We start from the raw sequence: 18,819 nt of genomic DNA, 5'->3' as shown, positions 1-18,819 counted from the left end.
GGTCAGTACTAGGAAGACGCAAGAAAGTCGCAACAGTTTTATGTGAAAAACTAGTCGGACAACAAGGAGCAAAAGTGTGTCACACTGACTGGATTACAGAAAAACATGGTGATTTCCTTTTGCTCAATACCCAGAGCAGATCTGGGGCTTGGATCCTTGGTGTAATTCACAAACCAGCAGCAAGTAGATAGTTGCAAGTTCCCGCTTGCAAGCTCTGCTCCAGTGTTCTGACTGTTGTGTTGATGAAAAGAAATACTCACCATGCTAAGCATATCCAAACTCAGGGGAACATCGTGTGAGAGCTGTTTAACTGCTTTGTCATCTTCAACCTCTGAGTAAAAGACCTTGGGAAGAAGATATAGTCAAGCCAGTTAAAGCAATAACGCAATGCTTCAGAATGACTTAAAAACAATTGCATTGTTATCACATCGTGGACAGCATTTGGGCCTATGATCCCCTACCTTTTCAAATGCATGAAAAGCTAACACCCTTAAACATTCCCTTCATATTTGCCAGAAGTTGTCCGTAGGACCAAAGGACACCATCTTACAGCGTATACACTGAACTGAGGTGAAACAGCCTAGCTTGCAGGGCAGACTTGAACGGACAGCTTTAATTGTGCACCATTTTGCTATGGTCGGCTTGGACAGCTGAAGATTTGTGGGACTGGTCTGCGCAAGTTAGGCATTCTACTTCATATAAGGAAGATATTGACATTACATGGTTATGTCATTATAAAAATTGCCATATCATAGATGTCTCTCCATTGCTGTTGCCAGGTAGTGGAGACTAATGAGAGAGTCTAATCAGGGAGAGTCTGATCTCCTGTGCACAGACACCCTGAGATGCCAGAGGGTCAAAAGCTAAAATGAAGTAAAGATGGTTTGGGTATAGCACTCTCAACGCTGTTTGTCATTGGTTTTACCATCATGCCACAATGAGCTCAAGGCTTAAAAATAAACTGGGGCCTGGATGCTTGATGTACTGCATGAACAGTGAAAACTACTTATGATTTGTGACTATACAGTATTGCAACTTATCTATTGCAACTATACAATATTGCAACTGTTTGAAAAATATCATGACCTATAGGAAAGCCATTTACTCACTGCACCTCTGTTTCCACACAGAAGAATGGACCCAACTACACACAGAGCCTGGATGAGGCAGTTTCTGGCCACAGCAAGTGCTTCTCGGGGTCCTAGACGACAACCATTTCCATAACAATAAAAACAACCCTGCAGCTGGGCTGTATTAGTGTCATTTACAAGACCATGGGATGAAGGGGTATGCGTACCAGAAATACCTATTTCAGGGAATTTTCTCACTCTTTTAGTGTACATTAATAATAAAGTAGTCAGAAGTTTTCTGCTTCCCACCTTTTTACATAAAACTGAAATTTGGATTATTTTTTTCTGGAAATTTCAAATCCTTCCACAGAAAATGCTAACAAAAACAACTGCTATTTGTTTTTTGCTAAAGGGGAAACCAATCAATCCTAGTTGATATCCCACATCTTTGGTGCTAATTCCCTGCTGACTAACTTCCTTTTTGGGACTGAGTTTCATTGCCATGGAATACCTGTTAAAGCAATACCTAATAAACATGAATAAATGGCAGATTAGTGCTCACTGGTTTTCTGCTTGCACACTAATACACAGTACCCAGTTTAGGCCAGCCACTCCACTTTGCCCAAAAGGCAGAAGATAATGTAGCAGAGGCTTGGAGGGGGTCAGAGCCTCCCCTACAAAATTGCTGGGTAAAACAGGAAAATCACCCGACTTCTTTAAGGGAAATGTGCCACAGAGGTAGGAGGGAATAAAAAAAGCCTCTTTTGATACTTAAGGCTGTGGCTGGGCTCCCAGGGATGCTATGCAGTACAGTATCTATCAGGGGAAGAGACACCATGAAACTCTCCTTCCGCTGTACCTGCTGCCACTCAGGGAAGGTTTAGAGGTGTCGTTTGGAAAAGCTGTTCCTGCTAAAGCAATCCTCAGGCTGGAAGTACGAGTCAAAGGGTCTGAACAGCGCTGAAATCACCATGGACCTCCTTTCACTTGCACAGTGTAATATCAACCTGCTCTGCTCTACTTTACTGTTTTATCAGCTGTAGAGATGGCTGAGATCCTTGCATGAAAACCACAATACAAAAGCAATCTATATCTACTACAAGCCCTTGGCATCCAACCCAAATTCCCATCATAGCCTGCTCCTGAAACATAAACTGCTTGTTTCTTAAAGGTACAGTTCCCTGGCTGCATTCTGGGCAACGGCATGGTTTGTTACGAGAGCAGGCTCTCCTGCTTGCTTTGCCATGCCGTGTCCAGTCTGAGGCCATGTAGGGCACTGCAATCCTCTACTAGCAGCATAGAGGATCACTTACCGTATACCCCGTGATGGTGCTCGCATGCTGCTTTGGCATCTTCCATTGCACGCTGAATGCTGTGCAGTTCAGTGAATCCAGCAGTATATCGAGAGGAGGCCCCAGCCTATCTGCTCAAAGAAAAATGACATTGTATAAGAAGCCACAGGACAGAAAACCTCTCCTTTAGCCACCTAGCATGCCAAAGGTATGCCTTTGAAGAAGAATAGATGTGTGCTGCCCTCGTTTCAAACTGTCAAACATCGCCCACTACTCAGATTTGACTTGGGTGCACTGTTTCCCTCTCCACCTCTGCCCTCCAAGGCAGTGGTGGGATACCAGGAGAGAAAGGGCGACGGGGGACATCCCCTCTCTCAGTGGCAAGGAGCTGTTGATCAACTCAGGACACCTCATGGACACCTTCAGCCTCCCCCTCACCGCCCCCCCCAGACTTCATGTCCAACAGCAACACCCTGGCGTGAGGAAAACCAAACCAAACCCAAAACATGCCTGCTCTTTAGCCCTTTGCTGCTTTGGCACAGGCCAAGAGACCCCCTTCACAGGCCACCGAGAGGTCTCCCAGTCACCGCTGGTCTCTGCAACCTCAAGTCCTTCACAACAGCTATGGATGGGAAGGGCAATGATTTAAGTAAGAAGCAAGTTTAGCCTGATGAGAAGAGCACAAAGGACCCCTCCGTTCCCGCCTGCGCCTCTCCAGACGCAGGTTACGGCGATGGGATCTCTTGCTGTCACGCTTTCAGTGCTGCCACGATCAACCCCGACCCTCACCAGCTGCAGCGGGAGGAGGGCATTTTTATATGGCTATACCGGTCTCACAGCACCTATCCATCTCGTTCTCTTCCCATTGTACTGGTTGGCATTTCAGTACGATGACGAATTCAACTACTGCAAATAATAAAAGGCTGGAGAAGAAGGAAACCCTGAGATCCACATCTCTAGTAACATGATAGCAACTGCATTTACTGTCTGAGAAAGGGGCAGGCAGAGGAGCGTGTCTGCTTTGCAACCCAAGCAAGATTTTTAACACAACTTCTCCAAACTACCATCATCCATGCTCTTGAAACCAAACCCACCTAACAACTGTAACAGAGAACTGATTCAGGCACTTTAACAATAACTTCATTTTTTTCAAGGCAACAGTTTTACTATACTTAGTTTTTTGCATGCCCTTACCTAAGAAAATTTTAAGTAAAGGCTAAGGAAACCCTTTTTTCCCTCCTTTTTTCCACTAGCTCTGACAAAATATGAAGCGAAAACAAGCTACTGTAAAGGTCATTTTTAGATGTAAAGCCAGCCTACGTCAGATTTACTTGTCACTTCCACCAATGTATTTGATTTGAAGCTAAATACAAAACTTAACAGCGTGCAAACTCTGCACAATATCGACCAGCATCAATACCCGAGTAGTTAAAACAAGAGCAGAACTGATATTCTCGTCCTTTTCAAACTGACCCTGCATTTTTCCATCACCAGGAAACTTTTTGGTTTATGTTTCTTAATTTGAGTGAGCAAATGTGGCCAGTCGGGGTCCAGTCGGGGTCCACACTTCTCGGTTAATGCTGATGACTCTTTTTTTTCCTGGCCCTTTTATCTTTCTCTTCAATGCTAAAAGAAATCCTGGACAGTGCTAGGTGCAATCACGAAAGGATAAATATATAAATGAGGTTTAAGAGGCCCTAACTTCTCTCACCATTCGGTCCTTATGCCTGAAGCTTCAGCCATTCTTACCTAAAAAAATTCCCACCAGATTGTCTCCTGGGCAAGGCTGCAAAAGGACTGCATGCGATGGGCTCCTCACCAAGAACGGTTTTTTTTTTTCCTTTTATTGTTGAAACAACACAGTGTGGGATAAAAAAAACAACACACCTTCAGAAAAAGGGACTACCCGTCATATGCTAGAGGTTTGTATTTTCTACACACCCCAAGGATCTTGCTTATCAGATCAACTTGAAAGACATTCTGAAGACTAATGCACTGTTTTAATATCCCCAAGAAGTTCGTGTAGCCATAACAGGACAGGGCTGCACTTACACACTAAGGAGGGAAAACATACTAGAGCTCTACCTGCATGAACTGTCCTCACTACCTGCAATGATCTAACCTGAGAGACAAGTCCGCTGGGAGGCATAGTTGCTGAAAACAAATTTTAACCAGCAATGTCAAATACTCATATAAGGCAGGCTTCAAATTCATATTCTGAAAGCACTATAGGCCAATAAAATTATTTACAGAAAGTATTTGGTGAATAATTTGGAACAACAAATAAATTTGAAAAAAATGCAATCCATTTGCAGACTATCTACAAACAGAGAGGCAACATCTGTTTAATAAGGAGCCACGCCATGAATTATTCACCCAGCCCTAGTAAACACTACTATCTCCAGTTTGCAGATGATGAAAGAGGCAGAGAGAGCCAAATACTGACCTCAGTTACACTGGCCTATTAATTGTCACTGGAGGAGTAAATACAAACTTAAGCCAGGGAAAATGAGAGCAAGGAGCTGGTGAGGTCTATATTTCTATCCTCCTTGTTTAATTCTCCCTAGAAGTCAGAGAATTCCCCTAACGCAGCAAAGACGGTGGCAGGAGGCATGCTTGGGAACCAGGCGCAAGCACCATCGGCACCTAGCACTGCCTTTGCGAGCAGCCTCAGGTGATGCTCAGCGGTCAAGCGATGGTTTGGGGAGCGTGCAGGATCCCCTCACCGCACCGCTGCACCCTGCCCTCCCCGTGACAAAACCGTGCGACAAGTAGGCGAGCGGCACTCACCCTGCCAGGACCACGCTGCCTCCTGGTTAAACGGCAAGCCAAGAGAAAAAGGAAAACCTGCCCCATGCACCGAGCTATTTCTGGGGGAGGACAGAGGGCAAGGCAGAGGGAAGTCCCCACAGTCCTCCGCTGTCACCGCTCCTGACCTCGCAGCGGACGGATGTGTGTCTGGGGATTCAGAGTCACTTCTGGTTGCCAGAGCCTGAATTTCACACAACCCAGCAGAAAGTAAAAAATGTCCATTTTTGGACTGAACTTTCCCTTTGCAACCATGACAAAGGGACTGCGCGATCTGACACAAGCAATGTTTATGCCACTGAGATGCAGGAGATGTGGTGGCTTTGGAACAGTCATGCTGCAACGCTATATCAAAGCGGTTTGTCGGCTGATCACAACTGTTGCAATACATATCGCTGCTTTACTAACATTATTTTGAGATAAATGTGCACTTGGGGTATTTTGCAAGATTTTACAGAACATCATGTGTTAGGCACACTAAAAATGGATATTAAAACTGGTCTAAACATTTACGTCTTTATGACAAAGGTCATGTTTAGACTACAAAATAAGAATAGTTTTCAAGGGTAAAACTCTCTGAGTAGCTGTAGTTCCTCCTACAATTCAGGTCAGAAATACCTCTCTTCTCAAAATCCAGCATGAAATCTGTTAATCTGGTAGCACCATGCACAGTGCAAAACCCCAATGGAGCCTGCTCCCCTCTGCAGCCTGCTGGATGGGATCCTGCAGACAAGAGAGGTGCAACGTATCTGCTACTTGAACATACTCTGAAGATCTGCCGCAAGAGTGATGATTCCACCGCAAATGTCCTCTGCAGTTGGATCCGGTGAATACCTAGGAAGGCATGGAGACTAGCTCTGATCATAAAGAACAAGGAACCAATTTATATAAAAATAAAATTAAACACATTTTGTACAAACACAGTCATTCTCCTTTCTGGCCCGTCAGGCACGGAAAGTTCGATATTGTCCAAAATGCTTTGATGAAACTGGTAATGGAAGCAATGACTTCGGTCCCGCATAAAGAAGCCATTAATCAAGGAGGAGCACTCTTACACGTATTATGACTAGACATTGTAAAAGTATATCAAATACAAGAAGTTAATGAGGATTCAGCTGTAGATAAACAATGTTGAGCTGACAATGTTGTATTTACTTTTCTGCTTACTGCTATTTTGTTTTTTGTTTATAGATCTCTTTGGTTCTGTACTTCTAAAAATATGCAAAAACTGCAAAACCAGTGAACAAGTCACCAAACAAGCTCTCCAAGTGAGCTGAAGAATACATGAGCCCTCTCCCTAAGATGGAGTTAATTTTACCATTTTCAAATAATTACCATTATTTAAATTTTTGCTTCACAAAAGCAATTCAAATTAAAAATGGTAAAAAAGCTTATCCCATTGATACAAGTGTCGTTTCCATTGCAGCTCCCCCTGCCACATGCAGCAGCCTCTGCCATGAATTAAACACCCATAGGCTACCATCAGGGTGGCCACAGGCAAAGTATCTCCTGGGAACAGTGCCCAGCCTGGGCCAGTCAATGATGTACCCGTGCCTCCAGATGCTCCTTGCCATCACTGAATGTACCAGCAGAGATGTTACTTCCATGCCTACCCTTGCGATTTTAAGCAGAGTTAGCTTGGGTACCTAATGGGAACACTTCAAATTAATCCCTCCACTGCTCCCAGCCTAACCGTGCTGGCCTCATACAGAGCTCAGGAGCAACCACTTCAGCTTGATGCTTTCCTCCAGCTACTGCAAGAGAACTGCTCGTGCAGACACAGGCAAGTTCCTCCTTCTTTCCAGTCATGAAATGACCCCAAAGTGATGAACAGTTATGAGAAAAAACTCAACTTCAAAACAAATACATTTCTTATGTTCACAGGCTTCACATCTGAAGTGCTTTGGATGAGTTGGATAAAGCTCGTCACAGTTTGTACTACTATTTTAGAGGAAATTTCAAAATTGATTTAAATTTTAAATTAGATGAAAATAATACTGACTGAAAACAGTATTTTTTAAAATATTCACGAGAGGAATATCTGAAAGGATTGGGGTTGGAAATTTTTCTTTTAGAATCTTAATTATATTTTGCATGTCATCTTCTCTTTCCTTTTTAGATGTTTATGCTGTTTCAAGGCATGCAGGTAGTCACAGGTACTTACAGGTCCTGAAATAATACACAACTCACTGATACAATCCACATGCAATAATATGGTAATTCACTTAAGGGAAAACAGATGGTTCATTTCATCTTTACTAGTTTGTGGTTTGGAAAATTAAAATCTTTATACTACATATTCTGCACTACTATTAATGATAGGGCATAGGTCAATGAAATGAGATAACCATTTCATTATTTTACTTTTAAATCTCTGTGGGTAACAGCTAAGAGGGACTGACTGAAGGACTCCTTATTTTCCAGGATGATGCGTCTCCTATTTGTGTCCCATGAAACAAGAGAAATTTGTTGATGAAATGCCAGCTGTCACTACTAACATGTCACAACCTAAGGAAATAGGAATAAAAAACCTTATGAAAGACAACTCAAGCTAATCCTAAATCAAAGTTTTCAGAACAAAACTATTTCCAGAAAGAGAAATTCCTTTGGATTTCTTTTGTTTCAACACATTATTTAATACAGTTCACTAATTCATCAAAAAACCTGAGTTTTATTGAAATAGCATTTTATCATTGAAAAAGCTGTTTTGAAGAAAAAAGTCTGTCCACTCCTAGAGGTGAAACAAAGTGTATCACGGTCCATTCACTCTCTCACTGAAATATTGGTGAAATTCTCACTGGTAAAACAATAAACAGGGACAGGGTCTTTTCTTGTTTCCCTTCTTTTTACAGACTGAACGAGGTTATGCAAACACCACAGCGGAATGAAGACAGCATGACGAACCAAAAAAGGTCAGGAAATCCTAAATGGAAAAAATGTGCCATCTTTTAATCTCTTTGAAGTGTTTTCCAGCTCCCGCTGCCCAGCAGCAGTACATAAGAGAGGAAGAATCTCCCAGCCTACTACAAAGGACGATGACTTGAAACTGGAAAATCTCAGCCGGTCTCTCCTGGTGCTGCACCCTGAGTAGCAACATCAACATGGAAAACATTAAAAAATTGAGAAAACTTGATAGTCGCTCTGAACGAGTCACCTACCACTGCTAGTGCACTAGATCCTGACAAGAGGAAATCCACTGGATCACCTGTGTGCTGCCATAGCGAGCACCAGTGCAGCGACTGCAGGTAGTATGGCCCCATAGAGGCATCACAGTCTCTGACCCAGACTGCAGTGCACAAACCTTTGGAGAGATTAACCCGATCTCGGTTAGTCCTTTAAGAATACTGTAATAAATACAATTAAAAAACCCCTCAACATTATAATAATAGCAGGTTTGGACCCACGTGATGTTTTTCTGATGCGGTATATAGCATCTGCCCCAGGTGCATCTGAGGTGACGGTCATCGGGGTATTTATAGCCCAAGGAAGAGGAATGAAGAAGGCAAAGCTCAGAACTTAAGCTATAGTGCAACACAGCAAATCCCATTAAAAACAAACAGGGGCAATGTCAGTGGCGACTTGGTTGCGGCTTTTCCTGCTTTGCCTTGGCCCTGCGGATGTCGGAAGAGAGGGCAGAGCTGGGAAGCCCCATTCCCCTCCCTGCGCCCCTCCTCAGAGCAAGTCTCTTCTCCCAGGAAGGTTCCGACTCTGCAGAGAAGGGAGGGAGAAAGGAAGGGAGCTCTGCACAGTGCACAGCGACTTCCAGGTGTGAGAAGAAAAAGCAGAAACTGATTTTTTAAATGATTTTTTAAGAGCTAGATATAGAAAAAAACTTCTAGCTGTGGATGGTTACGCACTGGAACCACTTTTGGGGAATTCCTGGTGCTGAAGGCTATTAAAAGCAGGGGACACCATTATTTCTGAGCAAAGGTCTAGTTTATACCTGTCCTACCTTTGTCAAGAGGAACAGACAGGGCAATCTCTGGATAACCCTTACAGGCTTATGGTTTTAATAATTACTGATCAGAGGCCAGTCTGACTAACACAAGTGCATACACTGTACCTGCATCTCAGATAACTTGGTGAAATATGTCTCCTAATGGAAGCGCTTTCCACTTCCAGTATAAATGTAGTACGATGCCTGAAAAAGCCCTACCAAGACACTCCACCTGCATAACCTCAGGTGCACTCCTGGAAGCCTGAGTCAAAAACTAGCACTCGCACCCCTAAAACCAGGCTCGCGCTTCAACTGTTGAACCCAGTGATGGGGCATGGCTGCCCTAATTCTTGATGTCTCCGCAGCATCTCGGCCTGGCGGAGGCAAATGGTAGCCAGTGAGAAGGGAAAGCACTGAGGCTCACCTCTCCTTGCTCCAGCCTACAGGCTGCTTGAATGCAAAGCTCAACATTTTCCTGGCTTGGGATTTCCTGGCTGGGCTCAGACCTGCCTTGTCCCTGCGGATGCGGCCAGCGGCTGGCGGGCTGCAGCTGGCCCTGCCTGCTGCCACGGCCCTGCCTGCCCTGCCACTGCCTGCCTTCTCATTGGCTACTTCACCAGTTTTCAAATAACTTTAAAAAAAGTCTCTGGGAGGCTTAACGTAAGTATTAGAAAGTAGCTGAAAACAAGCAACAGCATGTTAGCATTTCTGTGCGATAGACTTTAATAGTCCATAGGACAGGCTGGGTAAGAACCAGCATGCCAAGCGCATCCCCTGGCATACCTTCCAACCCCTTCTCCCTCCATGGTTTTCTATACTGGGACTACACTGGGAATAGCAATCAATTAAAAAGCCACTCAGCTGACAGGCAGCAGCAGCTTTCCAGCCAGGCACCCCAGCAGGCTTATACATGCTGCCCGGGTGAGACAGACCCGGTGGGCCACAGAGGAAACTCTGCACCCAAGGAAAACTGTGTCATTCAGAGGTGCAGTTCATCCTACCACTGAGCAAAAGCAGCAGCTCACTGCCCACAGCAAGGGCAAGGTCTCATGTCTTCTCCTGCCCTGCCACCTCCCCACTCCTCCATCCCTCTCCCTCCAGGCATTTACCTCCACCTTCCTACCCCAGGGCTTCTCCCTCCCCTTTTGCACAGATTCGAGTGTCATGCAAGAGAATTCATCCCACTTCCACCAGAAAAAAAAAGGCTGTTCTCTTTCCTTTCATGGGTTACACATCCAAGGTGTTACGAAGCACGAACATCGGAGGAGCTCCAGAAAACATGACACTCCAAACACTACTGGAAGCAGAAACAGGAAAACATTACCGAAGTTGATCACACAATGCTTAAAGGTCCTAACTGAGGCATTGCTGGTGAAAATAAACTCTACTAAGCAGGCTATTACTGTTCTGAAATTAAATTATAAGTCTAAGGATAAAAGTCAGCCTGCTACATTTTCTAAGCATTTATAACATGGTTAAAATACATAAGAGAACCACATATCGAAGACTTTGTATTTATTATCAAAAAATACAGATTCATTATCTATATTAAAAATACATATAAATAAAAAGGGAAGTTAAGCTATAAAAAGCCAAATAAATAACTTGAAAATTTCTTTTCCCATCAATCAATATCACTTAAGGGTATATTCTCCAGGTGTTCGCTATCCAGAGCTTATTATCTTCAATGGGAACGTGGCAAAGTTGTTCATGCTACTTGAAAAATGTTCTCCTTGATGTCTCTTAATCTCTTTGCTTTATCTACGACAAATTTCTCTCTCTCTGATACACAATGCAAAACTGAGCTCTTGAAGAAACAGTTTACTTGGTATAAGAAACAAAATTCAAGGGGAGCTTCTGGAAAAGTGGTCAGATAGAAAAACCTGACAATCACATATGGACACACAAAGACTAAAGTATGAAGAGGACAAAGCTGACCATGTGACAAGCAACAAATGTGTAGGGTGAGGACAAGACACGCAGCATCTTGGGTTCCCACAATCCCACAACTCCCCTGAGTAATTGTTTTGAAGCTCATCAGTGGTGGACACAAACGACCTGGTCATGCCCCAGAGAGTACCACACAAATAAACGTGCGGGTTGGTTATCCCCAAGATTCCGGCACAGGCCTCGTACGGCTACACCACCTCAAATGGTAGTGACCTGCCACCAAACATCTTTGTATTGATCACAACTAAAGCAAACACTCACTTTCTTTGTAGAAAGTAGAGCAGTTAGTCCAGTTGGTGTTTTCAGGCCATGACAGGATGGAGTACAGCTCAAAGGAAGCTAGACGCAAGAGCTGAAATACAGAGTTTCAAAAGATACTTGTGACACTCTGCAAAATCACAGAGAGGATGAGGTTGGAAGGCACCTCTGGAGACCACCTAGTCCAAACTCCTGCTCAGAGCAGGCTCAGCTACAGCAGGTTGCTCACGACTTTGCCCTGTTGGGTTTTGAATATCCCTAAGGATGGAGTCTCCACAACCTCTCCAGGCAAGTGCTCAGTCGCCCTCACTGTAAAAACAGTTTTATCTTACGTTTAAATGGGATTTCCTGTGTTTCTGTTTGTGCCTATTGCCTCCAGTCCTGTCACAGGGCAGCACTGAGAAAAGGCTGGCTCCATCTTCATTACTGCCCCCATCAGGTATTTATATACATTGATAAAATCCCCCCGAGTCTTTTACTCTCCAGGCTGAACTCTTCCTCTCAGCCTCTCCTTGTTCCCGAGACGCTCCAGTCCTTTAATTATCTTTGTGACCCTTTGCTGTACTCGCTCCAGTATGTCCACGACTCTCTTCTACTGGGCTGCCCAGAACTGGACCAAATCCTCCAGATGTGTCTCACCACTGCTCAGTAGAGAGGAAGGATCACCTCCCTTGACCTGCTGGCAACACTCCTAATGCAGCCCAGGATGCTGCTGGCCTTTCTGTTGCCAGGGTACATACACCGGGGCTCCCACTGCACCGTGATCCTAACCTGACTAGAGCAACCAGCTCGCTCGCAACTGTGATTTTATTAAAGGCTGCTGAAGGCCAGGACAGGGAGGAAACCTGGCATCTTCTCAAGGAGCAGGAAATTCTTCTCCGACTCAGTTCCTCCATAAGAAACGGGATAATTTCATTACCTTCTGCAGTCAGCAAGTCTCTCCATTCACCAGCAGTATCAGTAAAAGCCACAGAGGAAATTCTTTGTCTCTATTAAGTGACAGAAATAGATGTGTTTTTTAAACCTGAGTCCCCGCACTAACGTAGTGTGGGACACGGCTGTGTATCCAAAGAGCCAGTAACAAGCAGTGGGATGTGAAAGCTGGGAAAATGACTGGGAGGGATGAAAGCTTCTTTGCTGCAAGAAACAATGAGACATGGAAAAATATCTCAGCATAAATAAAGACCAAACATGTAGGGGAACCAAGAGCAAATGACCCAGGCACAGTTACAATGTCCACAAAGCTAGCATCTAATACTCCCTAATCCTCTCAAAGCATTCCCTGCTCCACCACAGCTTGCAGAGTCCAGTCCTTTGGCCCAAACTCTTACCAGGGCTGCCTCACCATGCAAGCCATGCCCTTCTCTTGGCATCAGCTGGTTAAAAGGCTCTTTCTTTTCCCCTTTCTGCACATTTTAGGTGCTGCCCAGTCCTTTGTCCAACAGAGACTTTCTTCCCCTTGTATTCTGCAGGTTTCTTCTTCCATCCTCTCCATGATCACTATATCTTACAACTCCACAGAAGTAAATGGCTTGAACGCTCTCATCTCAGCCTACTAAGTCAATTAGCATATATATGGAGAGTGCTGCAGTTCTTGACTGTATAGTTCACCATACCATAGCGCTGCCATTATGACTGTTCAATTAAGATGAAAACAGTAGCAACCCCCACGCAACGGGTTCATACGGGAACAGGAGAATGTCATGAAATGGGAACAGGAACTAAAAATGCCAGAAGGACGTTGGTCTCTGTGTTCGTGGCTGGAGTACCAACTGCAATGCCACCATCTCTGTAAATAGTCACCTTCATAAAAAGCCTGCTTTCTTTAGAAACATGTTGTCTTCTCCTGTGATTATCTAGAAAGCAGAATATGAAACAGAGCTGAAACATTTCTGTTCCAAGTAATGTTCCATTCCTGTTCCAATTCTGGCTTCTGCTGCCTCTAATTAAACCACAAAAATTCTGGTCCTAGACACTTACCATCATTTGCAGTTTGACAGGTTTTGTTCATGCTTTTTCCTAAAATGATCTTCTAGTTGAAATTTCTCATGCATGAAAGAATTTAACTTGAGTGAAATTCTTTATAATCTTTGCCCTTAGGATTTTTTTCACAAGATTTTTGAGCTCAGCAACACAGTCAGTGTTGGTTTAAAACTTCATATGTGCAATAATGCCTCTGACACATCAGAAGAATTGGAATGATTTCTGTATTTGAAAGCAGCATGCTCAACATTCACAAGATGCTCATTTCCCTTCATTTTAGAAAGACAATTCAAATTGCAAGTTCCAAACGTACATAGGTGTTGATATTTGACTGTACCATCATTTTCACAGGTGTCAGCAATTTTAAATGACTTTAAAAATCGAGGGAGGTGTGAAGAATAATTTGGCTTGGGATTCTTCCAGCCTCGGAGATCCTTCTGTGTGAGTTACACCAGTCTCACTGCCCTCTGAGGACATGGGGAAACTCAGAACCGCTTGGTGACCCCTTCTCAGAACAACTAGTCTTAACATGACTGCTATCTGCCCTGCTATTTAAAAAGTGTTTATCAACCATAAGGTTAATATATATAAATGGAAAGACACCCCATCACCACTTGGTGATACACTGAGAAAGCCAGGTGCAGAATATGTTAGCACCTGCACATGGTTTATCTCTTCTAGGTCTAAAAATTATCCAGGACAACTTTTGGCAATGCTTGAATGAAAGATCTTTTTAAGAAAACAAAGCTGGTGTATTTTGACCATCCAATTACACGGCCAGCAAGTCACTAACAGAAGACAGGGTTTCTCCCACGGCCCCATAGCTGTCCTCTTCCTTTTGAATAAAAGGCTCCCTGGGTTTCTCTTTCATTGGAGGCCAATATCCTGAGGAGGTTTCCTCATGAGTAGTCCTTACTCCTGGGTGTAGGTACACTGTGCTCAGTAGAAGAACGGGTGTGAACCTGGTGTATTTCGCACTATACACCTCTCACCTGGAGAGTTTTATGGATCATCACACACCATATCATTACCTAGGTTTGAGTTAGTTACCTGCTTGTGATGGAGCTTTCCCCCTAAGCCTCCAATTTTCAGTGGCTTATGCCCTCCTGAACTAGTTACTTTCAAAGATGATTTGGCTGTGCTTGTTCTCAGCTCAGCGACCCTGAAAAGTCTGAAAAAATAACGTTCATCTTTTGCTGTGGTTTGGATGTTCACATTATATAAAATAACTAATTTGGTTTTCTCGTGTAAGCACCCTCACTAAAAATAAAAAATAAGAGGAATTCAAATCTTGCCCATTCTTACCCAAAAGTATTTCCTTTCAGTTGGACTTAATTATGAAGAACAGGTTTTGGGTTTTGTTTGGTTTGTGGGAGTTTTTAAGATAGATCATTTGTTTGCACAGAAAACCATTAGGAAATTTTATTCAACATCACATAGCTAATATAGCCTCCTGTGTGCCTGTGGTTTAGAAAGTCTTTTATTACACGATCACAGACCACTGTTGCACATTCACCAATAAATATGGCACTAAACTGTACACTCTTTAATATATGAAATAATATAAAGTCTGCAAAGACCTCTTCATGGTAATTTACTCAGATTACAGGCACCTTTGATATATTTTAATAACTTTTTAATATCAGAAAAACTTTCTATAACCATTTATTTTAGTGTTTCAGTTCATTGTGGCAGAAAAGCTGTGAAAAGGTCCTATCAGTGCTGTTTGAGGCTCCATCATGAAGCAACAATGCTAGTCACTTTTTTTTTATTTTTATTTTCCGTAAGACCACATTAAAGGGATATAAGCAGAATTAGGCATAGGGTTGAGTCCCAATATAAGTGTGATCTGAGGAATGGGAAACTCCCCAGTATACTCTCAGCTAATTGATGAGTTTGTGGGGCACTGAAGAGAAGTCAGCCACTGAAATTTTCTGTTTTAAGACAACAGAGTACTCTCCTGCTCCTCAGGATGTCTTTTGGGTGATTGACACTCAGAATCCCTGCCATTAAGTTTAAGAAGGTGAATCTGATCACTGGATGTGCTCACTCCTAATGAGCTGTACACAGTACACAGCGTAGTGCCCTGTCTAGTCCAGTGTCACTGTGTATCTGCCAGAGAAAAAGAGGGTGTTTTTTTCTGCAAGGCACACTGGAAGATATGGAGGCATTTACCTATGTATTATTACTAACGTAATGCCTAGCAGCCTTGACTAAAATTGGGGTACAGCTGTGCTGAGCAACCTACAGAAGTCCAACATTACTGTCAAAGGTGGCATGGTTGGAAAATGATAAAAGCACAAAACCACTCTAACCCCCTTTTGAAAACTTAAAATCTGGCCTGGGAAGGACTGGCAAACTCTCAAAGTAAGCCTCTGACAGCCTCAGGACAGAAAGATTTCCCAAGGCTCACTCTAGTGCCTTAACTCCAAAACAACCCCTCTTCTCCAAAGCATCACTAGGAACCCCAAGATCTGGTATAGGTATAATTCCACTAATTTTTAAAAATTTCCTGGCTAATTTTACCTTTCTGAACACTGGTGGAAGTCTGTACAGTAGTTTTAGAGCAGGCATTGGCAAAATGGTGCCCAAGAAAAACATTACCGAAACTTCCTTTTACAGAGGAAGATAGCGATCCCAGGATGGAAAGGACAGAATACATTTTGCTGCGAATAAGACTAACTAAAATGAGAAAACGTACTTCAAAATGAGTGATTAGCAGTGACATACAAAGTAACATGCTCAAGTGAAATAATTTAGTGCATTCCCTTTGCTGCCCTGGAGAGTATTAGGGGAATGCTCGTATCTGCGCAAGGTGGTGATGGGATTGATCAGCGCTAGCAGGATTTACCAGGGAGATGGGCACCAAAGGTACAAGAGCAAGTCCAATCAAAATGAAAATGCCACACAACATTGTGACACAACTTACACCCAAATGCAATAAACAACATATATATGTAACTAACGCTTGGTTGATTTTATTGAAGACATTGAACAGTGTGGTCTGATAGCCCACGTTTTGGCCTATGTCTGAAACAATAAAAGAATGATATATATCTTCCCCCAAATGAATTATTCACATCTTCTCTATTAGTTTTAGCTCATGGATACGCACCATCTCTGCCAGCTCTGCAGCCCTCATGTTAGGAATCATTCAGCTTCGGACTCATTCCTTTCCTCAGACTTCACATTCAGCAGCAGATCAACCTCACCCCTTGCATGCTTTATGTGCAGAATTTATTATGGCAGTGAATTACAACTTATTCTGTTGTTGTTCAAAAAAAATTGTAATATTTAAAAAACTCAAATAAGCACCTTCCTTCCCAAAGACTGCTACATTTTCCCTATCTGTAGACCTGATTTTCAGGGTAGTTTGACCTGTTTTGATACCTAAATAGGGCTAGACTTTCAAAAGTGTTCCATATCCAGCAGCTCTTATTATAGCCAGATTTTCTAAAGAATTCAAGTATCACAGTGCCAAGTTCTTTGGAAAAAAAATTCATTTACTGTAGTGCTGACCATGGAGCTGGGCTCTTTCGACAATCTGGCCCTGATATTGAGTGTTACACTCTTGTAAAGTCTTCAGACTTTAACCAGTCTGATTCCTCCAGCATTTACACACAAAGCCAGTGATGTCTACCATTATGGACATCTGGGAAATAGATACAATACAACCCCAATTCTTTGTTTATATTAGTTGGCAAGAATAATATATATTAAAAAAAAAAAGGATTCCTAAGCATCAGATATGAATATTTTATTTTCTCTGTGCAGACCAACTCAACTGTTCTAATATTTTACAGGGCATTGGAACTTTACACTCTGATAAAAAGTAACAAAGCAACATAGTGCAACAAGCTCATGCCACGAACATCCATGGGAAATGAGCTAAGTGGTTGGCTCTTTCCCCTATAATCCTCCAAAATCATAGAACCATTAAAATTCAATATTATTGTGTTTATATTAGTAGTAGTATTACACATTGGGGGCTAGGTTTAGGCTTTCCAGCCTTCAACCATTTGACTGAAACTTGAAACACAAGCGGCAAAAATCTGTGTCTTTGCAGAAGGCAAAAGAAGAAAACAATATGAAAGCAGCAGCACAAGTGCCAGCTGCTGGGCGTACAAGATTTAGAGAATCCCAGCCTAATCTGTTCCAAACTACAATATTCACCACACGGTGTCTAAGGATTTGTTTTAAGCCCTTCCCAAAGTGTCTGTCACCCCATTTCCTTGTTTCCAGCAAAAGTATCATGTAACTGTAAATAAATGTTCAAACGAGTTTAGCAGTCATCAGGATGTTTCGAATTTGAGCATGACAGCTTTTTTCCCTGAAGTTTAATTTAAGAAGTTGCATCTGTGACCATTTTACTGTACACTTTATTTTTAACTTCACAGACAGATTTCTCACTCTACTGCTTTCTTGGAATTACAAAATTGATCCTTGTAAGGTGAGCCCTGAACGAAAAACTTGGAAAAACAGAGATGTATTTAACTATCTTTTTTTATTTTGACCCACAGGACCTGCCATTCAGCTCCCGTTATTGAGCATGAAATGGTTTTATCACTTCTCTCTCAATACAACCTTTTGCTTCTACCTCAGTTACAATTCCTGTACAAGTCTCACTTCTATTGCTATTAAAAGGGCAAAGTAAAAGCAAAAAAAAAATCTTAAAGAACTTTTTACTATCTTATCTCTTCTTCACCCACTACTTGCGGGTGTCAGTCTCTTCTCCCAAGTAACTAGCAATAGGACGAGAGGAAATGGCCTCAAGTTGCATCAGGCGAGGTTTAGATTGGATATTAGGAAAAACTTCTTTACTGAAAGGGTGGTCAAGCATTGGAACAGGCTGCCCAGAGAGGTAGTAGAGTCACCATCCCTGGAGGGGACTCTACGTCAAAAAACCTGTAGACGTGGCACTTCGGGACGTGGTTTAGTAGGCATGGAGGTGTTGGGTTGACGGTTGGACTAGATGATCTTAGAGGTCTTTTCCAATCTTAATGATTCTATGATTCTATAGTTTTGGCTGTGTGAGTAAATGACAGGTCCCTTTCATTCTTAACCGCCCAGCATGTGATACACCGCAGAACAAGGCAGAGATGTGAGCTACCTGGAACTATACCTGTTCTCAGTGTTTTCACAGCAACATTTCACAGTAGGAACCCAGCCACGGGATTCTTGGAATCCCACAATTCCAATAGCCCTTGGCAGAATGCAGATGGGATTTAAATCATATACTGCTGCACACAAACTGTCTGGGGGATTTCCCTCTTCAAATCTTGCTACAAGTGGATTTTCAAATGTTTGCACAGATTTTTAAAAAATTTTTCCCATATAAAACTGGTTACTTCTTATACAGCAAAAAAGTAGAAAAGGAACAACTGTATCAGTGAACCTGAAACAACACAAATTATAAAAAAATTAAGATAAAATGTGTAGCTAACAAAACTAACGTACACACAATGTTATCAAATTAATTCACAGTACTACAAATAATTTGTTTCCAAGTTTTAAACTGTTT

At 42.6% G+C, this 18,819-nt stretch overlaps 2 protein-coding genes across 2 annotated transcripts in view; one reads left to right on the top strand and one right to left on the bottom strand.

Moving 5' to 3' along the window:
* Positions 1 to 18,819, top strand: part of LIFR (LIF receptor subunit alpha) — a 201,632-nt gene that overhangs the window by 117,398 nt on the left and 65,415 nt on the right. The gene's annotated exons all lie outside the window — the stretch shown is intronic.
* Positions 1 to 18,819, bottom strand: part of EGFLAM (EGF like, fibronectin type III and laminin G domains) — a 76,240-nt gene that overhangs the window by 55,404 nt on the left and 2,017 nt on the right. Inside the window, exons 2-3 of the mRNA XM_075527023.1 lie at positions 2,384 to 2,493; positions 261 to 344 (exon numbers count right to left, since the gene is read on the bottom strand). Coding sequence (XP_075383138.1) covers positions 261 to 344; positions 2,384 to 2,493 — 194 coding nt within the window. The remainder of the gene's footprint in view (positions 1 to 260; positions 345 to 2,383; positions 2,494 to 18,819) is intronic.

This window comes from Mycteria americana, chromosome Z, assembly GCF_035582795.1.
Source record: "Mycteria americana isolate JAX WOST 10 ecotype Jacksonville Zoo and Gardens chromosome Z, USCA_MyAme_1.0, whole genome shotgun sequence".
In the NCBI taxonomy this organism is placed as follows: Eukaryota; Metazoa; Chordata; class Aves; order Ciconiiformes; family Ciconiidae; genus Mycteria; species Mycteria americana.
Note: the sequence above shows the minus strand (reverse complement) of the source record. Positions and strands in the feature narration are given on the sequence as shown.